This window comes from Entelurus aequoreus, linkage group LG09 (assembly GCF_033978785.1).
Source record: "Entelurus aequoreus isolate RoL-2023_Sb linkage group LG09, RoL_Eaeq_v1.1, whole genome shotgun sequence".
Lineage (NCBI taxonomy): Eukaryota > Metazoa > Chordata > Actinopteri > Syngnathiformes > Syngnathidae > Entelurus > Entelurus aequoreus.
Window position 1 is genome coordinate 55,655,672 of NC_084739.1, and position 25,087 is coordinate 55,680,758.

The 25,087-nt window shown below is 36.3% G+C and overlaps 1 protein-coding gene across 2 annotated transcripts in view; it reads left to right on the forward strand.

The window, feature by feature from the left end:
* Positions 1-25,087, forward strand: part of LOC133656895 (sodium/potassium/calcium exchanger 3-like) — a 267,870-nt gene that overhangs the window by 98,540 nt on the left and 144,243 nt on the right. For both annotated transcript variants that reach the window (XM_062057755.1, XM_062057756.1), the window contains exon 2: positions 15,840-15,965. In XM_062057755.1, the coding sequence (XP_061913739.1) occupies positions 15,840-15,965 (126 nt within the window). The remainder of the gene's footprint in view (positions 1-15,839; positions 15,966-25,087) is intronic.

The window sequence follows — 25,087 nt, forward strand, 5'->3', positions numbered from 1 at the left end:
TATATATATATATATATATATATATATATATATATATATATATATATATATATATATATATATATATATATATGTATATATATATATATATATATATATAATATATATATATATATATATATATTTATATATATATATATATATATACACTGTATATATATATATATATATATATATATATATATATATATATATATATATATATATATATATATATATATATATATATATATATATATATATATATATATATATATATATATATGTATGTGTGGGAAAAAATCACAAGACTATTTCATTTCTACAGGCCTGTTTCATGAGGGGTTTCCTCAATCCTGAGGATTGAGGAAACCCCTCATGAAACAGGCCTGTAGAGATGAAATAGTCTTGTGATTTTTCCCCACACATACATATTACGCTCTACCACGGTATCGAGCACTATTTTTTGGATAATCTAATTAAGACATATATATATATATATATATATATATATATATATATATATATATATATATATATATATATATATATATATATATATATATATATATATATGTGATATGTGTATATGTCGATATATATATGTATATGTAGCTGAGATAGGCTCCAGCGCCCCCCGTAAGCCCGAAGGGAATAAGCGGTAGAAAATGGATGGATGTGATGTGTATGTATATGTGTATGTATATGTATCACACTCAAGACACACACAAGCCAAAATCACTGTCGAGTTCCGGTCTTCTGCCATTTTTTATATGTCTCTTGTGCGTCATTGTTTGTTATCTAATGCGTCACGATGGTTTTGTTTTGGTTTTGTCTGTTCCAAAACAACCTTGTATCTCTTAGTCATATTTGGAAATTCTAAACATTCTGTAGACAGGTTGGCACAACTCCATATTCACCTTTGTCCCACTGGCACAGAATAGAAGATAAATTAAATGAGCGTACATTCTTATTAGACATGCAATATAGGTCAAAGGTCAGAAATTCTACTACATACCCGCCTTCCAGGGTCTTAAGACCCTGGACCAAAACAATTTCTGATGTAGACCACTAAGTTAAATCTCTACCACACATAGAGGCAAAAACCTCAATGTTTTTATACGAGGCAAAAATTCCGTCTATGACCCTCCTTCAGAGCGATCGCTGTTACCAGCCTGCAGTAAAACCATCTCACAGAACACAATTAGTGGCCTACCCTTTGATTTAGTAAAGGAATAACAAATACTTTGATCATGAACATCATTAAACATAAATAGATTAATGTATATAGACTTATGACTGTAAGACATTTGCAAAAAATATTTTTCCCGGCATTTGCAATGAATGTAGTTACCAATATTGTTAATTATCAATTGATTTTGAACACACAACTGAATTTCGTATGAGTCCATGTTCGATTAGTGCTCGTATAGATGGCTCGGTGGTGCCTCAGGCTGATGGCCTGTCGACACCTCGTTGGGCTTTTGGCTGCCTTGGTGAAGAAAGAGATCCACTCAAACAGTCTGTCTCTGTCTCTTCTTGGGGTGTGGTTCAGTCCATTGGGCAGTCTGTTCAGTGGCCGGTGCGTGCTGGCCGAAATTGGGGAAAACTCAGGTAGAGTTGGAGCTGAAGGGGCTATGGGGAAGGCTGGGGCAGAGTATGGGGCGTGGGGCTTTGGTCCAGGCCCTCGGCTTGCTTCAGGTCCTCCTTCCACAGCTGCTGGAGTCCCGACGGACACATATTGGCTGGCAACCTTAGTCGTTCTCGTCATTGCTGGCAAGGTGTTGTCTCTCCTCTCGGTTCCTTCCAGTCAGGTATCGGGTGTTGGTCCTGGATTGGCTTTGACCGTGCCCCTCTTAGCGAGTGCAAGGGAATCTGGAGTGGCTGCTTTCATCCTCAAATCTGCACAGAGGAACTGGCACACAAATTCTACATTTTGCAAACTTACCATTTTGGTCTCATGGTCTTTCCACCTTCCTAGGAAGCTGCTGGTCCTGAGAAGTGCTGATCTTTTGACTGAAGAAGATTAACCTGTTTTCTTAAATTAGGTGCCGTTGTTTGACCTAATCTTTTTGGGGAAACCATGTCGGGATATTAGATAATTCACAAAACATTTAATTACTGAATTGGCACCCTCCTTTGAGGTTGGGGTTGCTTCCGCCAACCACTGCGATTGTCAATCTAAATCATTACGTTCCTTTATCCTTGTACCGGATTGATCATATCGATTAAATAAAACCTCAACACGCTCAAACTTGACCCAATCCAAACTCACCTCCCCCCTCTGTCCCTCTCGCAGGGACAGTGTTAGTCGTAGTAATAGTAATAGTAGTAGTAGTAGTGGTAGTAGTAGTAGTTTCAGAAACATCCAAGAAAAAGAAAAGGCAGCTGATAGTCAAGTGCAGCAAGAACAGAGGCGGAGGACAGGTCATGTTTGAGGTCACTGTTCGCTTTTGCAATAGTACTTTGATATTTTACAACACCTAGTGAATTATTGTGGCCTCAATAATTCACTAAATAGTTGTATTTAATTTAGTCTATCTATGATGGGACAATGCACAGAAACATTTAGTTCAGAAACAGATATGTTCTGTACCAGATTATTTCTAAATAGCTACTTTCCATCTGTAGTCCCTGGCTACCTAAATTAAAGGGATCCAAAAATCAAGCAATAAAATTATGACACTAATTAATCATAATTTATATACATTCATAATAATCAATAATTAATCAAAAATAATCATACTGTAGCATGTAATCAATTTTAAGAAAAGTCACCAAATGCCCCTTCATGGACACATACTTAACATACAATACAACCACACCTTATTTACATCATCACACAAAGACAATACATGCTCTTGTTCACATCTGTCATCATTCATAACAACAACCAAGCTTTTAACAGCCATACCTCACAATTTACAACAAAAATGCTCTCATAGATAAATATAATACTCATTAAATTGATGTGTCAACATAATGCCCATCTTAGTGACCGTGTGAGCAGCCTTGATTGCTCCAAAGCCACTTTTTAATTTCAAATTTTCTATTCCTTTTGTTATAACATGGAGAAGGCTAATTGGTCTGTACATGTTCTGGTCTTCTTTATTTCCTGCTTTATGGATTTAATTATAGTAGCAGTTTCTCGACGTGGTAGGGAAAGTGTTTTCCGTTATTGATTTATTTATCAATCGTTGTTATACGAGCAATAATACAATCCTTATATGTTTTTAGGAAGATAGTGTCCAACCCATATATATATCTCTAGATCGTGAGTCTGATAATGCAGTGAAGATTTTGTTTAACTTTGTTTCATTTGTTAATTCTAAAATTAGTCCATCCTGAATAAATGACAATTATTTGCACTGATTTTGAGGGATTTTTTATTCAGGGTTTGTACAGACTGGATGAAATGTTCATTAAAATTATTACTTATGTCCAGACTGTCTGCGATAGTAGCGCCATTGATATTTAATGTTATAGTGTTGTTTCTTGTTTGCTCTCTTTCCGTAAGTTTGTATCTGGTTTTCCATAACTTTCTAATGTTCCCTTTTGCAACTTTGATTAATTCTAAGTGAAAGTCAGCCTTAGACTTCCGCATAAACATTGTAACTTTGTTCCTCCAAACTTTTAAATCATACGATCTTTATTTAGACCTGTTATAATTGCTCTTATGAGAGCTGAGTCCTCATATCTTTATTAGAATCCAATGGTATTTTTATTGTAGCACTCTTCTTTCTGGTTTTGTATTCGTGTATTTACAGATGTTCTCTTTGATTTTTGTCATCCAATTGTAATTCTAGTAGGGCTGCTTATCATTTGTATCATGTAGAAGCCGTTTATAATATCCTTAAATTTCTTTCTACGTGTTTTATTTAACCAGTCCAGATTAACGTCCCCCATGACGTTACTTCTTTCATACTATGCTGTTTGAGGATGTCTGAAAATGAATCAAGAAAAATGTCTTTAGCTGTGGTCGGTCGGTATACTACAATTACCTTGAAATACATTTCTGAGGAAAATGTGATTTTAATTTCAACATACTCAAATTGATCTACTTTTAATGTTTTCCCTTTCATAAATCATAATTCCTCCCCCCTTTGTCACCCGATCTGTATTTTCTGTAATCTTGTCCCCCGGGACATTAATTAGAACAAAATTTGTTGTGGGTTTTAACCATGTCTCTGATAGACACGGTAATCCGGATTAGAGTCTGACAGTAACTGCTGTATTTGTTCAGTATGTTTCCTGTGGTAGAAAGTTTAATAATGCGGACACGTTTGTTACTGAATACTTTCTACAGACTTCTGTCCCTCTGCGACTTTGTGTATGTAATAAGCAACTACAATTATTTGATATGCTTAAATTTTGTTTTAGCTCAGCTGTTGTGTAGCTGCTAGCTCTTTGTAGCCTACAGCAGGAATGTCCAAATTGCAACCAATAGCTATGTTTTTAACAGACAACCGAAATAATTGAAAATGTGGTATTAGCGTATCGGTTCAATCAGCGGCAGCTACGCCCTGTTTTATCATTTGACCAAATTTTTTTTGGTTTCGTAGGCAGGACAGAGAGCAAAGGAACAATGTGGGTCATTAGTTGTCCATCTTATACCATTCTAATTGTTGTAAGGATAGTTCACATGAGCGGCCATACCTTGAGTCCCACCATATATAAGAGTCAAAAGGCTCCTATTATGAGTCGTCTAATTGGTGATCATACACTTTGGCGGTTTGGGTGGCAGGGCACACGGACGCACCTCAGTCAGCCAGTGCTAGGACAGTTGGAGCAGTCCCCGTCCTCCATTCGTTCCTGGGAGGCGTCCCCAGTAGTTGTCAGCTGATGTCGTGCTGTCAGGCAACATCAGGAAGTTCCTTCTGTGCGGTATTGAATTGTCAGGGCACAGTTCGTAAGCAGGTCATTACAAGGTGTGTGCAGGTTGACCACAAAGGAATGCTTGAAAGATTGTGTTGAACATTGTCCGTTGACACTTATGTCCAGCAGGGGTCTGTTTGTATCCTGCTGTTCGTCCTGCTGTCACACCTGTATTTTTTGTGAGCATGTTCTGGCTACAACTTTGGAGCTTGTCTTGTTCAGATTGGCAGTCCCCCTGCTGCATATCCTTTCCACCCTCGCTTGACCTAGCACAACCGTGGCTACCACCCAAGTCCGTCTGTATGGTTTTACGTTTTGTTGAGGTTTTTCCTCCAGAATTTGGAACTCAAAACATGTACACCCATCGTTTTCATATCCTCTCGGTTAGTTCAATTTTGCATATCACGTTTTAAAATTACAGTCTTAACTATCCCATTAATTGCTAATCAATAACCTTAATTCAAAGATTATACGTACTACTTCATGTGTATTTAAGTACCCTTTTAATTCACTTAAAGATTATCTATAAGTTAATTTAAACTATCATTTGTCTATCAGTAGCCGCGAGTAAGCTGTCATGCTTGCACTCTGACCTCCCGCTGTGCGTGATATTCTCCAAAACAAAAGAATGTTTTTATTCACGTTTCTCCTTATCTTTCAGCTAAATCTTTTAATCTTTTAACTTTTAACGTCCGCACTGTGTTTATTTTTATTGTCTGCATTTTAATTTTGCTTTTATTTTCTTTCATTTCACTTTGTTGCATGAAAAACGCCACACAAACAAAGCTGCCCCGCCTTGCCTTGCCTGTCTCCGACTGGTTATCCAACCTAGTCACAACAAACACACAAGGCCATGCTCTAAGCGCCAGGCCTAATCACACTTCTCCTCTTTTTAACACTTTACATATCGGCTCTTATTCTAATTATTAATGTAGGCTGTTATTTGTAATTATTATTCAACACTATTCACAGCAAACAGTTGTAAAGTTATAGTTATTCGCATTATACTCTCAAAATCTGTAGCTAACTGAAAGCTGTTGAGATTTGGTTTGCCTCTTTCATCTCAGTGGCCTAGTGGTCATACCAAAGACTATAAAAAATTTTGGAGCCAAATCACCAAAAATGATTCCCGGGCGCGGCACCACTGCTGCCCACTGCTCCCCCCACCTCCCAGGGGCGATCACGGGGATGGGCCAAATGCAGAGGACAAATTCCACCACACCCAGTGTGTGTGTGACAATCACTGGCACCCCAACTTTAACTCTAACTTTATTCTGTCATGCCATTATCCTCTTCTAGCTCAACATCCAGAAGTATGGTGTACTGCAATGTCTAAATAAAAATATAAATTACTCCAAACTAAAATGTCAGACTGCACTTTAAAGATACTTTTATTAAATTAATTTCCAAACTAACCACCACCACAGCAGACATCTTCCTCAATCCTATCCCAATACTCCCATAAATTAGAAAGTGTTTCACAACAGTGGTTAAGTAGTTATTTTAAGTAATAGATCTCAATATGTAGAAATTAATAAGACTAAATCTTTACCAGAAAGAGTAACTTGACAAGAGTATATGAACTAACTGCTTGAGAATAATAATTGATCATAAATATGTTGGAAGCCACATATTGAACATATTAAAGAAAAATATCCAAATCAATTGCTATTCGGTATAAAGTAAAACACATGCTGAATAAGAAATGTCTGCACATGTTATATTATTCATTTATTTTTCCATATGTAATATTGTTTTGAAGTTTGGGGAAATGTTTATAGAAGAAATATAGACCCAATACTTAAACTTAAAAGGCTCATTTCAATATTACACAAAGCATTATTGTTATGATCATACCAATCTATTTTATATAAGTCATAATGTGTTAAATGTTCAAATAATTTAATTTTAAAACATTTGAGTTTGAGTTTGAGTTTGAGTTTATTTCGAACATGCAAGCATACAACATGATACATCACAATTTCCAGTTTCTTTTCAACATGTTCGAAAAGGAGTAGGAAGAAGCAGAGCTTATTTAATCCTACCCCTTTTCTTTACATAACAGTTGCAAAACTTTTTGTTCACTTCCTGTTCACAATTTTTTCACAATAAACTCCATAAGTAATCACAATAAAAATAAATAAATAAATAATAGTAAGAATTTAATAATAATAATTGGTGAAGTAAGTCATATTTCATATGATGAGATAAATAAGATTACTTTAAGAATGAATGAATGGATGGATGAAATAAATTGAGAATGTTTGTCATGGTTCTTCTTCTTTGTACTTTGTAAACACTTTAAGTTTGAAGAGTTTCTTGAAGTGTATCATATTAGTACATTGTTTGATTGCTTTGCTTAATCCATTCCATAATTTAATTCCACATACTGATATACTGAAGGTCTTAAGTGTTGTACGTGCAAACAAATGTTTTAAATTACGTTTTTCTCTAAGATTATATTTCTCCTCTTTTTTTGAGAAGAATTGTTGTATATTCTTGGGTAGCAGGTTATAGTTTGCTTTGTGCATAATTTTAGCTGTTTGCAAATTCACTATGTCGTGGAATTTCAGTATTTTTGATTCAATAAATAAAGGGTTTGTATGTTCTCTATATCCAACATTATGTATTATTCTAACTGATCTTTTTTGTAACACCGTTAATGAATGAAGTGTACTTTTGTAATTATTTCCCCATATTTCTACACAGTAGCTCAGATATGGTAACACTAGTGAGCAGTAGAGAATATGAAGGTATTTTTGGTCTAGAACATGTTTTGCTTTATTCATTATTGACGTGTTTCTTGCAACTTTATGTTGTATATTTTTTACGTGAGATTTCCAGTTCAATTTATCATCAATCATTATACCTAGAAATTTGGTTTCGTTTACTCTTTCAATTTCTATTCCGTCTATTTGTATTTGTGTTTGACTTTCTCTTCTACTGTTACCAAATAGCATTATTTTAGTTTTACTAAGATTCAACGATAGTCTGTTTTTGTCAAACCATCTTTTTAATTTGTTAATTTCTTCTGTTATTATTTGTATTATCTCCTGTGTGTTCTCTCCTGAACAAAACGCTGTTGTATCATCCGCAAATAATACTAACTTTAAATCTTTTGTAACTTTACAAATGTCATTTATATAGAGATTGAACAATTTAGGTCCTAGTATTGATCCCTGAGGTACACCACAGGATATATTTAGCGTTGTAGACGTGTGTTCGCCTAGCTTCACGTATTGTTTCCTGTTCGTTAGATAACTTCTTATCCAGTTTAAGACTAACCCTCTGATGCCATATCGTTCTAGTTTTTTGATTAAAATATTGTGATTAATTGTGTCAAATGCTTTAGTTAGATCCATAAAAACCGCTGCCGCACATTTTTTACTATCTATTGCATTGGTAATTTCTTCTGTAATTTCAATTAAAGCCATTGAAGTTGAAACATTAGCTCTATATCCATATTGGTTCTCTTCGAGTATTCTATTTTTATTTATGAAACTTTCTAATCTGTTATTGAACAGTTTTTCAATGATTTTAGAAAATTGTGGAAGTAGAGAAACAGGTCTATAATTTGTAAATTGATGTTTGTCTCCAGTCTTATAAATTGGTGCAACTTTAGCTATTTTCATTTTGTTTGGAAATGTACCTGTTTGAAATGATAGGTTACCAATATACATTAATGGTCCTGAGTTCTCTTCAATAACCTTTTTTATCGTTTCCATATCAATTCCGTTACAATCAGTTGAAGTCTTAGATTTACATTTTTTCACGATTGTAACTATTTCCTCCTGTGTCACATTACTGAGGAACATGGAGTTGGGATTTCACTCTATGGTATCATTATAGTCCTCAATTGGAACTGGGTCTGGAATCCTTTCTTCCAATTTTGGTCCAATATTTACAAAATAATTATTGAAGCTTTCAACTACTTCCTTTATGTTGTCATTTTTTTATTTTCATCTAAGAAGTATCGAGGGTAGTCCCTCTTAGTTCCATTTTTAATAATGCTATTGAGGATGCCCCATGTTGCTCTCATATTATTTTTGTTCCTGTCCAATAATTCACTGTAATATTCTTTTCTACATGATCGTAGTATGTCTGTTAACTTGTTTTTATACTTTTTGTACTTAATTTCTGCCTCTATAGTTCTTTGTGCTATAAATGTTCTATATAGTGTATTCTTCTTCTTACAAGCATTTTTTAATCCTTTTGTCATCCATGGTTGATTATTCTTTCTCTGCTTGTTACTGAGTTGTATCCATGGACAATGTTTGTCATAAAGTATTATGAACTTGTTTAAGAAATGTTCATATGCTTCATCAACCTCTTTTTCATTAAACACATTGTCCCAATCTTGCTTTTGTAGTTCAATTTTGAAGGCAGTCATCCTCTTCTCTGTGCATAGTCTTCGAAATGTCCTTTTGTCTTCCATGTTCTTCTTGTAGTTTCCATCATATATTGTAAAAACTGGCAGATGATCACTAACGTCGCTTATAAGTAGACCACTTGTAGTGTTATTATCAAAATCATTGGTAAAAATATTATCAATAAGCGTGGCACATTGTCCTGTGATTCTGCTTGGCTTTGTGATTTTAGGATATAGACTGATGCTGTACATTGTATCAATGAAGTCATCAATAGACTTTTGCTTGTTGGGGTTCAATAAGTCAATATTAAAGTCACCACATAAGAACATTATTCTTTGACCATTGTCCATGTAAGTTGCCTTGATCCATTCTTCAAATGTTTCTATACTTGACTTAGGTGATCTATATATACAACTGATGAATATGTTTTTGCTTTTTTCCTGACATATTTCAATGGTTATACATTCTAAGATATTATCTATGGCAAATGACATGTCAGGTTCTTCATCACGTACACAGCTACTCCTCCTCCATTTTTGTTGGTTCTGTTGATGTAGTTTAGTTCATATCCCTCCAGATCAAAATCTATTCCTTTTTTATCATCAATCCATGTTTCTGTGACAGCAATCACTTTGAAGGGTTCGTTGATGTGTTCCAAAAAGTTCTTAATGTTGTTGTAATTTGCATACAAGCTTCTACTATTAAAATGAATAATTGACAATTTGTTATCACATTCAATGTTGCTATTATATTGATCATCTGTATAATAAAAACAACTATTACTGATTTGGGAGAAAAAAATTGTATCTGGATCTATATCATTTTCCAAATCCTGGTTTTTGTGATCTTTGTTGCAGAAATTTTTTAGTTCCATATTTTGTTGTTCAACAAACGTTGATGTTGTTTCAATAATCTCTATAAGTGTAGGTGGATGCAATCCTGAATGTAGGTCCTCTTGTTTAGTCGTCCCTTGGAACATAGTAGTGCCGATGCTGAATTTAGGTGCTTGTTTTCTTTCAGAGTCCATTATCATCGTTGTTGTGGTAGCTGTGTAAACTTTAAAAATTGTCCAGGTCCTTGATGTCATGGACAACAATTACTCTTGCTTCTGGACCTCCATTCAGCTTGATGTAGATTTTACAGTTGGCGCTCCAAGTTCCCTGGATTTTTCCCTGCCTTCTCAAGTCGCATGCTTTCTTGGCGATTCCAGCATTACGTTTTGTGAGATGCTCATTCATGTACACATTTGTTCCCTTCAGCTTCTTTCCCTGTCTCAGCAATGCCATTTTAGATTTTCTGTTTACGCGTTTCACAAGCACAACTGGAGTGGCGTTGTTGTTTCTTCCGTTCAGTGGGATGCATGTTTCGATGGTATTAATGTCAATTTCAATTTCTTTTGATTGCAGAAAGTTGACCACTTGCTGTTCTGCTGAGACCATATCCATTTCATCTGGTTCACCTTCATTATTCACAGCTTTCGCATAGGATCTTGGTTTAATTCGGTGCCCTGTCACAATGATATCATTCATTCGTTTATCCTGATCCATATCATCTATGATGTTCCTCAGCATGTTATTTACATTGGCAATTATGTTTCCGAGTAAAGAACAACAGCCTTCCAGTTTGTATTCTTAGCTTGTTTACATTATGAGGAGAAAACTATCATTTACGGGGGATATTGATTTTTGAAATAGGTCAAGTAAAATAAAATAAAAACACAAATGTATTTCAGTTTTAGGAGTTAAATGATGTACCATCCTCAGTGATGAGCTGAACACATGTAGTTTTTTGTTATTGTTTTGGAGACCCTTGAAAAGTAAAGTTTTTTTAACATTATAAAATATAGTAACAATTACTTTCATCTTTTAACGTTGATGTTCCAGGTAATTTAATGTTCAGTAATTGTTTATCATAGGCCAATATAAGCTTTGGCTTCCGCCTATTCTTTTTTCGGTCATTCTTTTTTCTTTTCTTTTCTGTGTGTAAATGTGTATGATTGTTAATATGTCTAATTTACTGTTAAACTGCTCACACAAATTGGTTGATGGTTGATTATATGACCAAAATAAACCTATTTCATTTATTCATTCATTATCTATCGCACTCATAGTTTTATTCCATTTTGCATGTAATTATTCCTATTGATTTCTTCCCATTTCACTCAAACAACTAAACAAACAAATAAACAAACTTGCAGCTAACCACAATCAACAGCATACCATTTACGAATACCTTCATTTGTCACTTTCTCATCTTTTCTTCACTTTCATTTTCCTTTACAAACAACATCCTGTATCCATCTCTTCCTTACACTTCACACAATGTTTCTATTTTCTGTTCTCCTAGAAACCATTCACATAACGTAAGGTTATAAACATCCTTTTCCCATATTTTCTCAAACAATCCTCTTCACCCTCCTTCTGTTTTTTCACCTGCTCTCTCTTCCTCTCTCTCTCACTTTCTCGACTTCTCTCACAATACAAACACAATAATCCAAAATAATCAGTCTTATAAAATAATTTTAGCTTTAGATATGATTTAGGGCAGTGGTTTTCAACCTTTTTTCCCAGTAAAATAAAGAAATAAAATACAGCATAATGTCATCATTTTCTGATTTATTAAATTGTATAACAGTGCACCATATTGCTCATTTGTTGTGGTCTTACTTGACTTATTTGGACAAAAAAAAATAAGAATAACTAAAACGTTTTAAAAATTAAACTAGTGATTAAATTATAATCAAAATTTATATACATATAATCAATCATCAACCTTCTTTGGATATTGTAATAGAGATCCATCTGGGCTCGTGAACTTAATTCTAAATATTTATTTTGTTGAAGAATTATTCTTCTATAATTATATTTATAAAGGATTTTGAATTGTCGCTATTTTAAAATATTTAAAATCTCAGGTACCCCTTGTGTTTGTCTCAACTTCCACACAGGAACTGGATGGATCAGATAAGCAGCAAGGCTGTTCAATACAGTATATTACACACATAATTAATGACTAATGAATTTAACAATGCTTCAATGTCCCAGTCCAAATGTATGTGTTGATATTTAAATGTTTATTTATTCATATACAGTATATTTTATTTTTCCTTTTGTCAAAACCAACCTGTCAGCCTTCTCTTCAGATTGAGTACAGCTGTCCACTATATATATTTATATATTTTTTTTTATTTATTTATTTTTGTATTCTTTAAACCTAGCTCAATGCTAAACTAATCCAATGCTATGCTAACTCAATGCTAACCTAGCTTAATGCTAACCTAGCTCAAAGCTATCCTAGCTCAATGCTATCCTAACATTGTCACACCTCTTCGGCCCACGCCTCACGCAGCTGTCACTCACACAGCCTCGTCACACGCACACATCCCTTATCTTAAAATGTCTTCCAGCTGAGACTCCTTTTTTTTTTTCTTTATATGCGTCACACAGTCACTCACACAGAGAATTTACCAGCACAGTTAAAAGTAAATGCAATAGACAACTATTTTTCTCATCCAGAAGCACAGCTGTATCATATCAGAACCTTAATAATAAGAACAACATTTATCATTCACTCTTAGATGGACAAATAGTCAAGTTTAAGGAGGGTATTCTGGACTTCCCTGCTTAGGCTGCTGCCCCCGCGATCCAACCTCCGAGAGCGGAATAAGATAATTAAATGGATAGATCATTCACTCATATGTTTTCTGTACATAAACTGTGTCTACTTTCTCACACGCACACACATTTTAGACAATTTCCCAACTTTTACAGATAGCGGGGCTGTGAGAAAAAGCGTGAAGGGAGGTTGCGAGAGGGGGGGGGGGGGGGATGAGAAAAGGAAGGGGGGAATTAAACCAGATAAGAAACCAGGTGCTACACAAAAGTTATTAAATTACGCATATATCTAAATGTACCAACATAAACTGACTCACTCAATACACACACATTTCAGCATTCATCATTATACACACACATTGTTAAATTACCATACCACCCCATTGTCCGGACAAATATAAACAACTAATGCACGTGTGCTTTTGTGGAATCGGCCATCTCATTAACAAACACAGGTCCCTTCATTACTCATGCAACGGCAATTAACCCGTTTCAGCGGAGCAGCCCCTGGTTTTACTCCCTGACCAATACACGGCAACAGCATAAAAGCACCATAGAGTCACTGATAATCACCCAATGCTCTACAGTCATCATGTTTTGGTCAGTTCCATACAGTTTCACCAAAGCTTCACCAAAGCTCCACCAAAGCTCTACCATATGGAGCCCTTAACTCTATCCATCTATACTGCAGCAAATTTCCAAATTCGTGACAACTTGGCTCAGTTGATCTCCTTTACCGGAGTCACTGAACGATCACCTTATATCAGGCTTTTTACCCGGCTGCAGTTTCCACATAGACAGATACGTAGGACCTTCATAGACGTCATAAATTTGTGTGGGCCAAATGTCACACCAGTTAGCCAACCTTGCCTTAAATTTCGCTGTGTCCAACTCCGGCTAACCTAATGTACTTGCAGAAAAAGGCATCCTCTGCCAGCAACGACAGAGGATGAAGAGGTTAAAAGAAATTTTTTGTCTCACATAGTCTACATTTCAAAAACACTCCAAACCACCAAAATTCTATCAACAATCCCCTTATGTTAAAAACAAGAAATCACAAGTTTTCAACAAACACACAGACAAATGATCACATATAAAACAACTCAATCCAACCATAATTTACCCCATTCCAGGTTGTTTTTGGAGAACCTGACTAAACCTATCTTTTATCAAAAATAGATTCAGCAATTAGTCTTATCGATCCGGCTCTCTCCAGGCAGAAAATGTTTACACTTTAAGCAAAACGCTTACCTTGTTATGCGCGCGTGCAGCACACTGTCTGCCTGACAGAGAGAGGGGGAGCGGTTTTCGACCTGTAGCTTCTAAACCATCCTGTTCGTGACGCCAATTTGTGTAGTGGATTGTCCGAAGCTTAAACAGGCAACAAAAGTAGTTTAGTACAACAAATGTATTTACCCATTATCAGAAGTGCAGGTTGAATTAAGTTGGCCGTGCAGACAGACCACATGTTACTCCGGAGTAAACAAGACACACACAAGCCAAAATTACTGTCGAGTTCCGGTCTTCTGCCATTTTTTATATGTCTCTTGTGCGTCATTGTTTGTTATCTAATGCGTCACGATTGTTTTGTTTTGGTTTTGTCTGTTCCAAAACAACCTTGTATCTCTTAGTCATATTTGGAAATTCTAAACATTCTGTAGACAGGTTGGCACAACTCCATATTCACCTTTGTCCCACTGGCACAGAATAGAAGAGAAATTAAATGAGTGTACATTCTTATTAGACATGCAATATAGGTCAAAGGTCAGAAATTCTACTACATATGCATATATATATATATATATATACAGATGTATATTTATACATATATATATATATATATATATATATATATATATATATATATATATATATATATATATATATATATATATATATATATATATATATATATATATATATAAGACTATAAAAATGGGACCCATTACCTCCCTGCTTGGCACTCAGCATCAAGGGTTGGAATTGGGGGTTAAATCACCAAAAATGATTCCTGTGCGCGGCACCGCTGCTGCCCACTGCTCCCCTCACCTCCCAGGGGGTGAACAAGGGGATGGGTCAAATGCAGAGGACAAATTTCGCCACACCAAGTGTGTGTGTGACAATCATTGGTACTTTAACTTTAACTTTAATATATATGGGACGGCATGGCGTAGTGGGTAGAGCAACCGTGCCAGAAACCTGAGGGTTGCAGGTTCGCTCCCTGCCTCTTACCATCCAAAAATCGCTGTCGTTGTGTCCTTGGGCGGGACACTTCACCCTTGCCCCCGGTGCCACTCACACCGGTGAATTGAGTGATGAATGATAGGTGGTGGTCGTAGGGGCCGTTGGCCCAAATTGCAGCCACGCTTCCGTCAGTCTACCCCAGGGCAGCTGTTGCTATGAAAGTAGCTTACCACCACCAGGTGTGAATGAATGATGGGTTCTACATGTAAAGCGATTTTGGGTACTTAGAAAAGCGCTATATAAATCCCAGGTATTATTATTATATATATATATATATATATATATATATATATATATATATATATATATATATATATATATATATATATATATATATATATATATATATGTCAGATCAATATTGGTATTGGTCAATACTCAAGGTATAAGGACACCCCTACTAAGCAGCACAACATTTTTGAAAGAGTAGCATTAAATCAGCTTCATTAACATTCTTGTATTAAATGTGCTTTTATTTTTAAGGGGCAGGCAAAAGGGCCGACATATTTTCCCTCATTGAACCAATGTGTGAATGTGGAGTGAATGAAAGATGGATTCTCACTTCTCTGTGCGCGTTTTGAGTGTCTATACTCTAGTAAATAAAAAAGTGCTATATAAATCTAATCTATTATTATTATTATTGTTGTTATTATTATTATTATTATTATTATTATTATTATTAGTTGTTGTCTAAAACAAACAGGAATCTACTCAACCATTCTAACAACAATTTCTTCTATCTTTGTCACCGTTACAGCAAACCATGTTTCCATTTCCACAAAGCTGGAGGAGACCAGGTGGGACAGTCGTCACCTTCTCCAAGATTTTTATGACAACCAGTCCAAGCCGTTCTCAGAGTTTGACAAAAACTGCACCGAACCGGGTAAGGCTGTCTTGTCTCATCAAAAAAAGCTCAGTTGGGTCTCAATCAATGAATTATTCAACCAGGGGTTGGCACATTGCTTCAAGACTCGATCAGAGGTGTCCAGTTGAAGGATACATAAGTCTACTTTGATATTTCTTCATGAATCATTCAGTACAGTCCTTGACAAATGTCATCTAAATGAGAAAGGATGTATTTTATAATGCCGATATATATATATATATATATATATATATATATATATATATATATATATATATATATATATATATATATATTTATAACTATTATTACTCTTTTAGATGGTGAATAACAACCTTCTTAAGGGGAACTGCACTTTTTTTGGGAATTTTGCTTGTATGTCTTTTTTTTTTAACGATGATAAAAAACGCTTGAAAGATTTGTCTAATGGGTGTCACCGTGGTAACCCTCAAAGCCCTCTGAAACAACTTCAAAACCCTCCAGCAACGTTTTATATCCACAGTGCAAGCAGTAACAGACACATTCATAACAATATGTAAAATGTTCAATATTTACCGTAGTTTGATCATTTTAATAATTTCCGGGACTGATTTCTTCCGCGGATTGTTTCCGTTTCCATAGCAGCGCACGTCTGACTTTTGGCAACAAATGTTTGCTCCTACTTCCGGAATCAAACACGAGTGTATATGTTCTAATCATGGCAGACTTGGTAACAGACAACGAAGACGATTATTTTTGGACAAATAAGGTTTCACAGACTTTTTTTTTAAGCTAAATATACAGACGATGGACTACTGCTTATAGAAGTCAGCACAAAGGAAGAGTGAGACGTTGGAGCAGACGGAAGCCGGTAGAGTGAGATGAAAGCGATTTTGACGCTATAAATGTGGAACTTGGAGCCAAGCTATTTCGACATAAATGGAATGTTTACCCAAAATCAACAGGAAACGTGTCCCCGGCCAGCTGGACCAGACAAACAGCTGTCCATCGAGTGAGTCTCTTTAATATTGATCATCATACATGCAGCACATCATGCGTGTTATTACAACTACAGTACATACGCTCTCTGGCTAGCTCAGCTGTGTACAAACAAGAGATAAAATGTGGGCTAATACTTTACAGATACTGTAATATGATTGTTCCCGTTTTTCAATCAGTACAGGTTATTGTCCTATCGCAGTGTTGTGCATTACAAATTTAAACCCGTTCCGTGTTGACTTAGAAGGTAGCTTATCTCTTGTCGTAGTTAGCTTTTATGGCTAATACTGTAGCATGGCGATGTGTTACTATATGCTCGAAAAAGAGTTCCTCAGTGTTCGCTCTTACAATAACAATGTCGCTACAGTTTGGTTATTATACGGGGCACAGAACGTAAATGAAGTATTGTTGATGATTTTTGAATGTATTTTTAAGTGATTTAGAGGTAGAATTGATCGCTCCCATTAGCTGCATTGCTAGCCACCAAGAACCAGCCGATTTTCATACGCTAGAAAGCGAGAAAAAAAAACAAAAAACTTTTGCCTTTCATAAGGATTGTGAACGATAAGCAAAGTTACAAAAAAAGTGCAGTTCCTCTTTAAGTCGACCTCATGTCGACAACATCTGTGTGGACCAAATTATTGTGTATCAACTGCTTTTGTCAAAATGACTGTTGAGACCCAAATACATTTTTTCTGTGAAAAAGGTTCTTAGTTTATGTAGTCTTCTGTTGCTTATTGTTTGCGTGTTTTTTAAAAAGCAGTTTGTTTTTATGTGAAAATGGTGTTAGGGGCAAAAATCAACAATAAGTTTGTTTCCAAAAAATGTGTTTGTCGCCAACAAATGTATTTGTCGGTAACAGTCTGTGATATCATCGATTGTGGGGTTTTTTGACGGAAAAAAACTTTGCGAGTCAGCGCAACTGGTGACCGGCCAGCAACGGGAGTTATGCAACATTTTAATCCTAAACACGAATAAATTGCTCAATTTGCAAAACTTAACTTGCTTTCCGTGGCTGTACGTTTGTGATGTGGAGCATTTAAAGCCATTTCGGATAGAATAGGAGTTAATTATCTAGCTAACAACAGAGACAGAGTTGGTGAAAAAAAAAGCTTTAACTATCATTTTAGCCAAAGTCTGCCAGCTAAACTTTGTCCAAATACCTGTGTTTTAAACACATAATTATTACATAGAACATTAGATAGCTTCAGTGTTGTTTAGTTGTTTGTTTTTATTGCTGCAGTTTTTAAATTTAGTTGATGTGTGAAAATTGTACTTTGTTTTTATCAGCTTGCTATTAAATGGACACAAGTGTAATAAGAGATCCACTATATTGCCAAAAGTATGTGGCCACCTGCCTTTACTCACATATGAACTTGAAGTGCCATCCCATGGAATTGTCCAAGATGTTTTGGTATCCTGGAGCATTCAAAGTTCCTTTCACTGGAACTAAGGGGCCAAGCCCAACTCCTGAAAAACCAACCCCACACCATAATTCCTCCTCCACCAAATTTCACACTCGGCACAATACAGTCCGGAATGTAGCGTTCTCCTGGCAACCTCCAAACCCAGACTTGTCCATCAGATTGCCAGATGGAAAAGCGTGATTCATCAGTCCAGAGAACGTGTCTCCACTGCTCTAGAGTCCAGTGGCGACGTGCTTTACACCACTGCATCTGGCGCTTTGCATTGGACTTGGTGATGTATGGCTTAGATCAGGGGTGCTCACACTTTTTCTGCAGGTGAGCTACTTTTCAATTGATCAAGTTGCAGGGATCTACCTCATTTATATATATAATTCATATTTACTTATTTATGAAATATATGTTTTTGTTAACAAGTTAAAGGTGTTTAATGATAATGCAAGCATGTTTAACACATATAGTTAATATTGTTAATAAATTAAAGGTGTTTAATGATAATACAAGAATGTTTAATACATATAGTTAATATTGTTAACAAGTTAAAGGTGTTTAAAGATAATGCAAGCATGTTTAACACATATAGTTAATATTGTTAACAAGTTAAAGGTGTTTAAAGATAATACAAGCATACTATGTTAACACATATAGTTAATATTGTTAATAAGTAGAAGGTGTTTAAAGATAATGCAAGCATGTTTAACACATATAGATTCATTTCTTTCATGAAGACAAGAATATAAGTTGGTGTATTACCTGATTCTGATGAATTGCATTGATAGGAATCAGACAGTGGTGCTGATAACGTCCGCATTTTCAAATGGAGGAGAAAAAAAGTCCTCCGTTCTGTCCAATACCACATGAAAGTGGTTGGTTTTTGGCATCTTATTTGTCCAGCTTCCGTACTCCTTTGTATACACTTTACAATAAATACATTGGCGGCACATTCCGTAGCTTGCTAGCTTGTGCACACCAGCTTTCTGAGACTCTTATGTTGTTAGCGCAGGCAGCATGAAGCAGCGCTTTTATTGTGCAACTGTGCCGTCGGACTTTGGAGTTTTGACGACAGGTACAGCGCCAGAGTCTGTTGAAATAAAAAGAGTTTCTCGCCTTCCTGTCGGTAATTTTTTCTTAATAATGAGCTGGCAGCAGCCAGCGTCATCTCAGATCTCTCGGGTGCTGTGAATGTCAATCAAGTGACGAAAGTGACGTCATAGTGAAGATTTATGATCGCTCATTTTTAGGACTATTTTTTTAATGCCTGGCTGGGGATCGACTGACACACCCTCCGTGATCGACCGGTAGATCGCAATCGACGTAATGAGCACCCCTGGCTTAGATGCACCTGCTCGGCCATGGAAACCCATTCCATGAAGCTCTCCGCGTACTGTACGTGGACTAATTGGAAGGTCACATAAAGTTTGGAGCTCTGTAGCAACTGACTGTGCAGAAAGTCTTTGCACTATGCGCTGTCAGTTTACGTGGCCTACCACTTGGTGGCTGACTTGCTGTTGTTCCAACATTCTTCACTTGTCTTATAATAAGGTTGACTTTGGAATATTTAGGAGCGAGGAAATTTCACGACTGGATTTGTTGCACAGGTGGCATCCTATGACAGTTCCACGCTGGAAATCACTGAGACTGTTTGTAGAAACAGTCTCCATGACTAAGTGCTTGATTTTATCCACCTGTGGCCGGGCCAAGTGATTAGGACACCTGATTCTCATCATTTGGATATATACTTTTGGCAATTATGTGTATGTTTATTGTTGTAGCGGCCTAATGAGCAACACAGGTTAGAAATAAATATTTCTGAACGAAGTAGTTATTTTTATTGTTAGTTCGAACATGCCTAAAAATATCTCCAGATCAATTCGATAATTTGAACTACTGAATAGGTGTACGTTTCATAATTGGATTAGTCGACTAATCGTTAAGATTTGTTGACTAATAAAAGCACCTAGCAGCATGTGAGTGGGTGCTTGCTTCACAGCAGACTCTAATGAATGTTTAAGATGCTCAAACACTCTTAAAGTGTAAAATATACACAGCTAATGTCTGCAATTTGTGGCCGACAGAGCAGACAGCGGACAATAAGAAAACCTTTCCTGGTGTTTCTTTCTGTAATTATTATTAATTACTACTATTATTAGTTATAATTATTTGAAACAGTACAACAATTGGATGAGCTCTAAGTATGTACGTTTACTGCCATATAGTGTCTATTTTTTAAGTCTGTGTGTAAAACGTCAATAAAGTATTTGTTTTTCCATTATTTATTTTTTAAATCATTGGCTTTTTAGTTACACTTAAAACATTGATTAAAAATTCATAAAATCACAAGTTGATTCAATGTTAAAAAAAACCATTCAGGCATTTTAGGCCGCGATAATCTTGGAGAGAATTAATAACACCGGATATTTGCTATCCCGATGTATTCTTTCTGTCTTCCATTAGGGTGATTTTAACATTGGTAACTGTTTGACCGTTTTAACTAAAGTCAAAGTGTTTGCTCAGGTGCGAACGCAGTAGTCTAATGTCCTGAATCCAAACGGCAATCTGGATCAGCCCCAACATGTAATCACTTATTCCGTATCCTGCGTCTGACATTTTCTGAAAGTTTAATCAAAATCCGCGTATACATTTTTGTGCTATTTGCGGCGAAATGAAAGAAACAGAGTTAACACAGAAGTAGAGGCTCCTTATTTTTTTTCTACCATATCTCTCACTCAACTCTCTAAAAAATCTTAGTATCTCTCACTCCTCTCTTTGCCCTGCTTTTCCATATTGCTCCTTCGCAGCTCTCTCCTTTCCTATATCTCTCACTTGTCTCTCTGCTCTCTCTCTCCTTATCTCTCACTTGTCTCTGTCCTCCCTGTGCGTATCGCGCAGTCTGTATCTCTCTTCATTCCTGTATCTCTCACCGGTCTCTTTGGCCTACCTCTACATAGGCCTGGGCGATATGGACGAAAAAGAAAATCTCAGATTTGTTCACAAAAAATTTGATTTATGATGTATTTCTCTACTTTTTAAAGAAATCAGTGATTGACATTCACAGAGGTCATTCAAAACATGTTTTTCTTTTATTTGATCAAAAACTAGTAGTTTAAAATGACACGGCATGCACCACATCTTACTCTTAGCAAAATTGTAATTTGAATAATCTTGTACTAAATTGTACTAACTAAATTAGGAAATGTTTTTGGGGGAGCAATAATTCTGCCTGGAATGAATCACTTCTGTTGACAAAAATATGACACTGTACATTGCATGCAAATAAATGATAATCTCCAATTTTGAGATTAATAAAGGGCAAACTTAAAAAAGATGTCCTAAATAAAATACTTCTTTTAAATAGAAATTTAGATTTGCACATTGTATGCAAATACATAATCAAGTAAAACATTGAGAGGAATATAATTTCAGAAAGTGGATAAAGTAAATGGAGGCTTGTTCATTCACACAGCTGGCGGTGTGCAGAGTGACCGCTTTAGTGTGTGTGCTTCTTTCTCATCATACTTGGTGCCCTTGTGTAAAAGATTCCTCCACAGTTAGCTGCTTTTTAGCAGGAGTTTGTTTGATGTTACGGTCTTGTTCGCCTCGAGTTGTATTTTCAGCACTCGACTGAAGGATCTGGTTTCACATAAGTTTGTTGTGCTGCTACATTTTTTAAAATAAACTTTGCAGCGTGCAGTCATTTGTTCCACGCCTGTTGCTGCAAAACCAAACTACTGACAACACTTTTCTTTTCTTTGGAACAAACGTCTCGGTCCCGTTAGCGTTAGCATTAGCCATGTTGTCCAGGTGTGTGTAAATCTCCGCTAACGACGTAAGGGACAGGGCGTAAGCTGCGGAAAGTCCTTGGGGCAAAAGGTATGCCGGAGCAAAACGAGAAAAATAAATGCATATATTTTTGAAAACGTCTGCAACAAAAAAACTCAAATTTATTGATAAAATTGATGTCGCCCAGGCCTACCTCTACGTAATTCTCTCCTGTCACTCCATTCCTCTCACCCCTGTCTCTCTTACTAGTATGTCTGTCCTCTTATTGTGTACACTGCACACCATTGACCAATAAGAGAATGGAACAATCTCACGTGTAAAAAAACAAAAACAGCCAAGCTTACAAAGCCATCAACAGACAAACTAAATCTTATTTTAATGTAATGCATTGAGTTCTCATCTCCAGGCTGTGTGCCTCTCATGGCCATGTTGTCTTTTGTCTGCATGTTGTTGTTCTTGTTTCCCTGGCATCCAAGTGGGCATCCTTGGGTTGAAAAAGGCTTATCTCCTGCTAAGCATTCTCTTGATCTCATTGTAAACACACCACCCACATCTACAGTACACACACACACACACACACACTTGATTTTTCAGAATCTAGACCCAGAGACAGAGTCTGCAGTCTGACTGGATGTACACTGACAAGCTATATTTAGCGCACGGTAGATAGCACTGTGTCCCTTCCGGTTTACATCTTTGGGATTGTACCACGTCATCAGTTAAACATAATCGTCACCTTTATATAAACGAAATCAAGATCAAATCAGTCATAAAGTCAAACGAGCTAATAAACTGAATAATAGTATCGCACTACTGTGCAGTTTTTAAACTGTTTCTGTGTAATTACACTTTGTCTCCATAAACACTAATTACCTTAATTGGGCTTATTTCTTGCTTTCCTGTCCTAAAAATGAGCCTTTGCAAATTATTCCTTACGCCTCAGTCCCTCTCTCTGTTTGCCACTCCATTTTCATCTGCTTCTACCGTGTCTCTCAAGCGCTTCCTCTTCCTTTTTTTTTGCTCTTTCTTGTTCTCTCCGGTGTCTCAGGCTGACTCATCGGTTCAATTTGATGTCATACAGAATTTTTGTCAAGCACAACACACACACACACACACACACACACACACACACACACACACACACACACACACACACACACACACACACACACACACACACACACACACACACACACACACACACACACACACACACACACACACACACACACACACACACACACACAAATACACACAGACATAGCCATAGCTGTGGACAAAGACTCAGGTCAAGGTGGAAAATTAGGCGGGTTTACTACAGTGAAATCTGTTTGGTTCGACACCCCTTGGACTGGCCTGCTGACGTCGACAAAAGAGGCTGTCGACTCAACCGGACTTAAAAGAGCCGTTATGTGCAAATTCACTTGCGAATACGTTTAGAGACTTAAAGAATAAACATATTTTTTTGTTGACATAGTTTTATTTTGATATTTTATTTGTCATACCACTGAATCAATGCCATTTGATTGTTGATCGAAATTGTCTCAAAAGAAACAACACTTTTGTCCTTTTTCAGCTCCAAAACTGATAATACTTATTTTGAACTACTCAAATTGTGTATGGGTTCATCTCAGACAACTTTATTGTATTTTTGAACAAGGTTACTAAGCTGAAGATGACTTATTTGAGTAACAGGACTGAAAGTAGCAAGTGTGAGTTTTTAAGCATAGAAGTATCAAATAGAGTCAAAGCTGTCTATGGCCACCACTCAAGGAAAGCAACAAAAGTGGCCTCTATAGACAGGTGGCCAGTACATTTACACATATTTTTTTCCAGGTGTGTGTTTTTGGGTAATAGATGTTGTCAGATGGTAAGGTTGACTTTGCATTGACATTGTCATTCTCTGGTGACTGTTTTGGATTTGAGTTGTTTTTTCCCGTGTGTGTGGTGGTTAAGTTTAGATTTAGACTTAGACTAGACCAGTGGTTCTAAACCTTGTTGGAGGTACCGAACCCCACCAGTTTCATATGCACATTCACCGAACCCTTTTTTAGTGAAAAATAAAATGTTTATTTTTTAAAATTTTTTCAAATTCAAAACAAAGTTATATGTTTTTTTTACTAGTGCACAAAACGAACCGTGCATGAACATCACCTTGTTCAAAGAACAAAACCAACACAGTGCATGAACTCACAACAAATTACACACTTGCAAATCCGATGGAAAATTAGAGGGAACATTGTTTGGGGGTATCCATAATACTTAGACTTAGACTTCCTTTTTATTGTCATTCAAATGTTAACTTTACAGTACAGATACGCCGATAGGGAGAAGTTTTTATTTACACGATAGATTGATTGATTGAATTAAACTTGTATTAGTAGATTGCACAGTACATTACATATTCCGTACAATTGACCACTAAATGGTAACACCCGAATAAGTTTTTCAACTTGTTTAATTAAGTCGGGGTCCACGTTAATCAATTCATGAGTCTGGTGTGTCTTGACCGCTGCGGGGAAGCTCTGCCGAACCCCCGAGGCCGACTCACCGAACCCCTAGGGTTCGATCGAACCCAGGTTAAGAACCACTGGACTAGACTTAGACTTCCTCTTTATTGCCATTCAAATTTGAACTTTACAGTACAGATAAGAACGAAATGTTGTTGCATTAGGTCATGGTAGTGCCTGTGTAATGCTCTTACTTTGTAATTTTCACTTCCCCTGTCTGCCACTGAGTGCTGACTACCACACCTGTCCCTGGTTGCCAATCAGGTTGCCTGCCCTGCCTGTCTGTCAGTGTCAGATCATTGTTCCTTGTACATGGTTGCCTTTTTTGGCCTGAGTGTATGTCCTTTTCTAAAGACGTATTGTGTCTTGTGCACTTCCGAGCTGCACATGCCTGCTTTTGTTGATTAAATATTATTTGACTTATGTTTTGCCTTCCGGCTGTCATCTC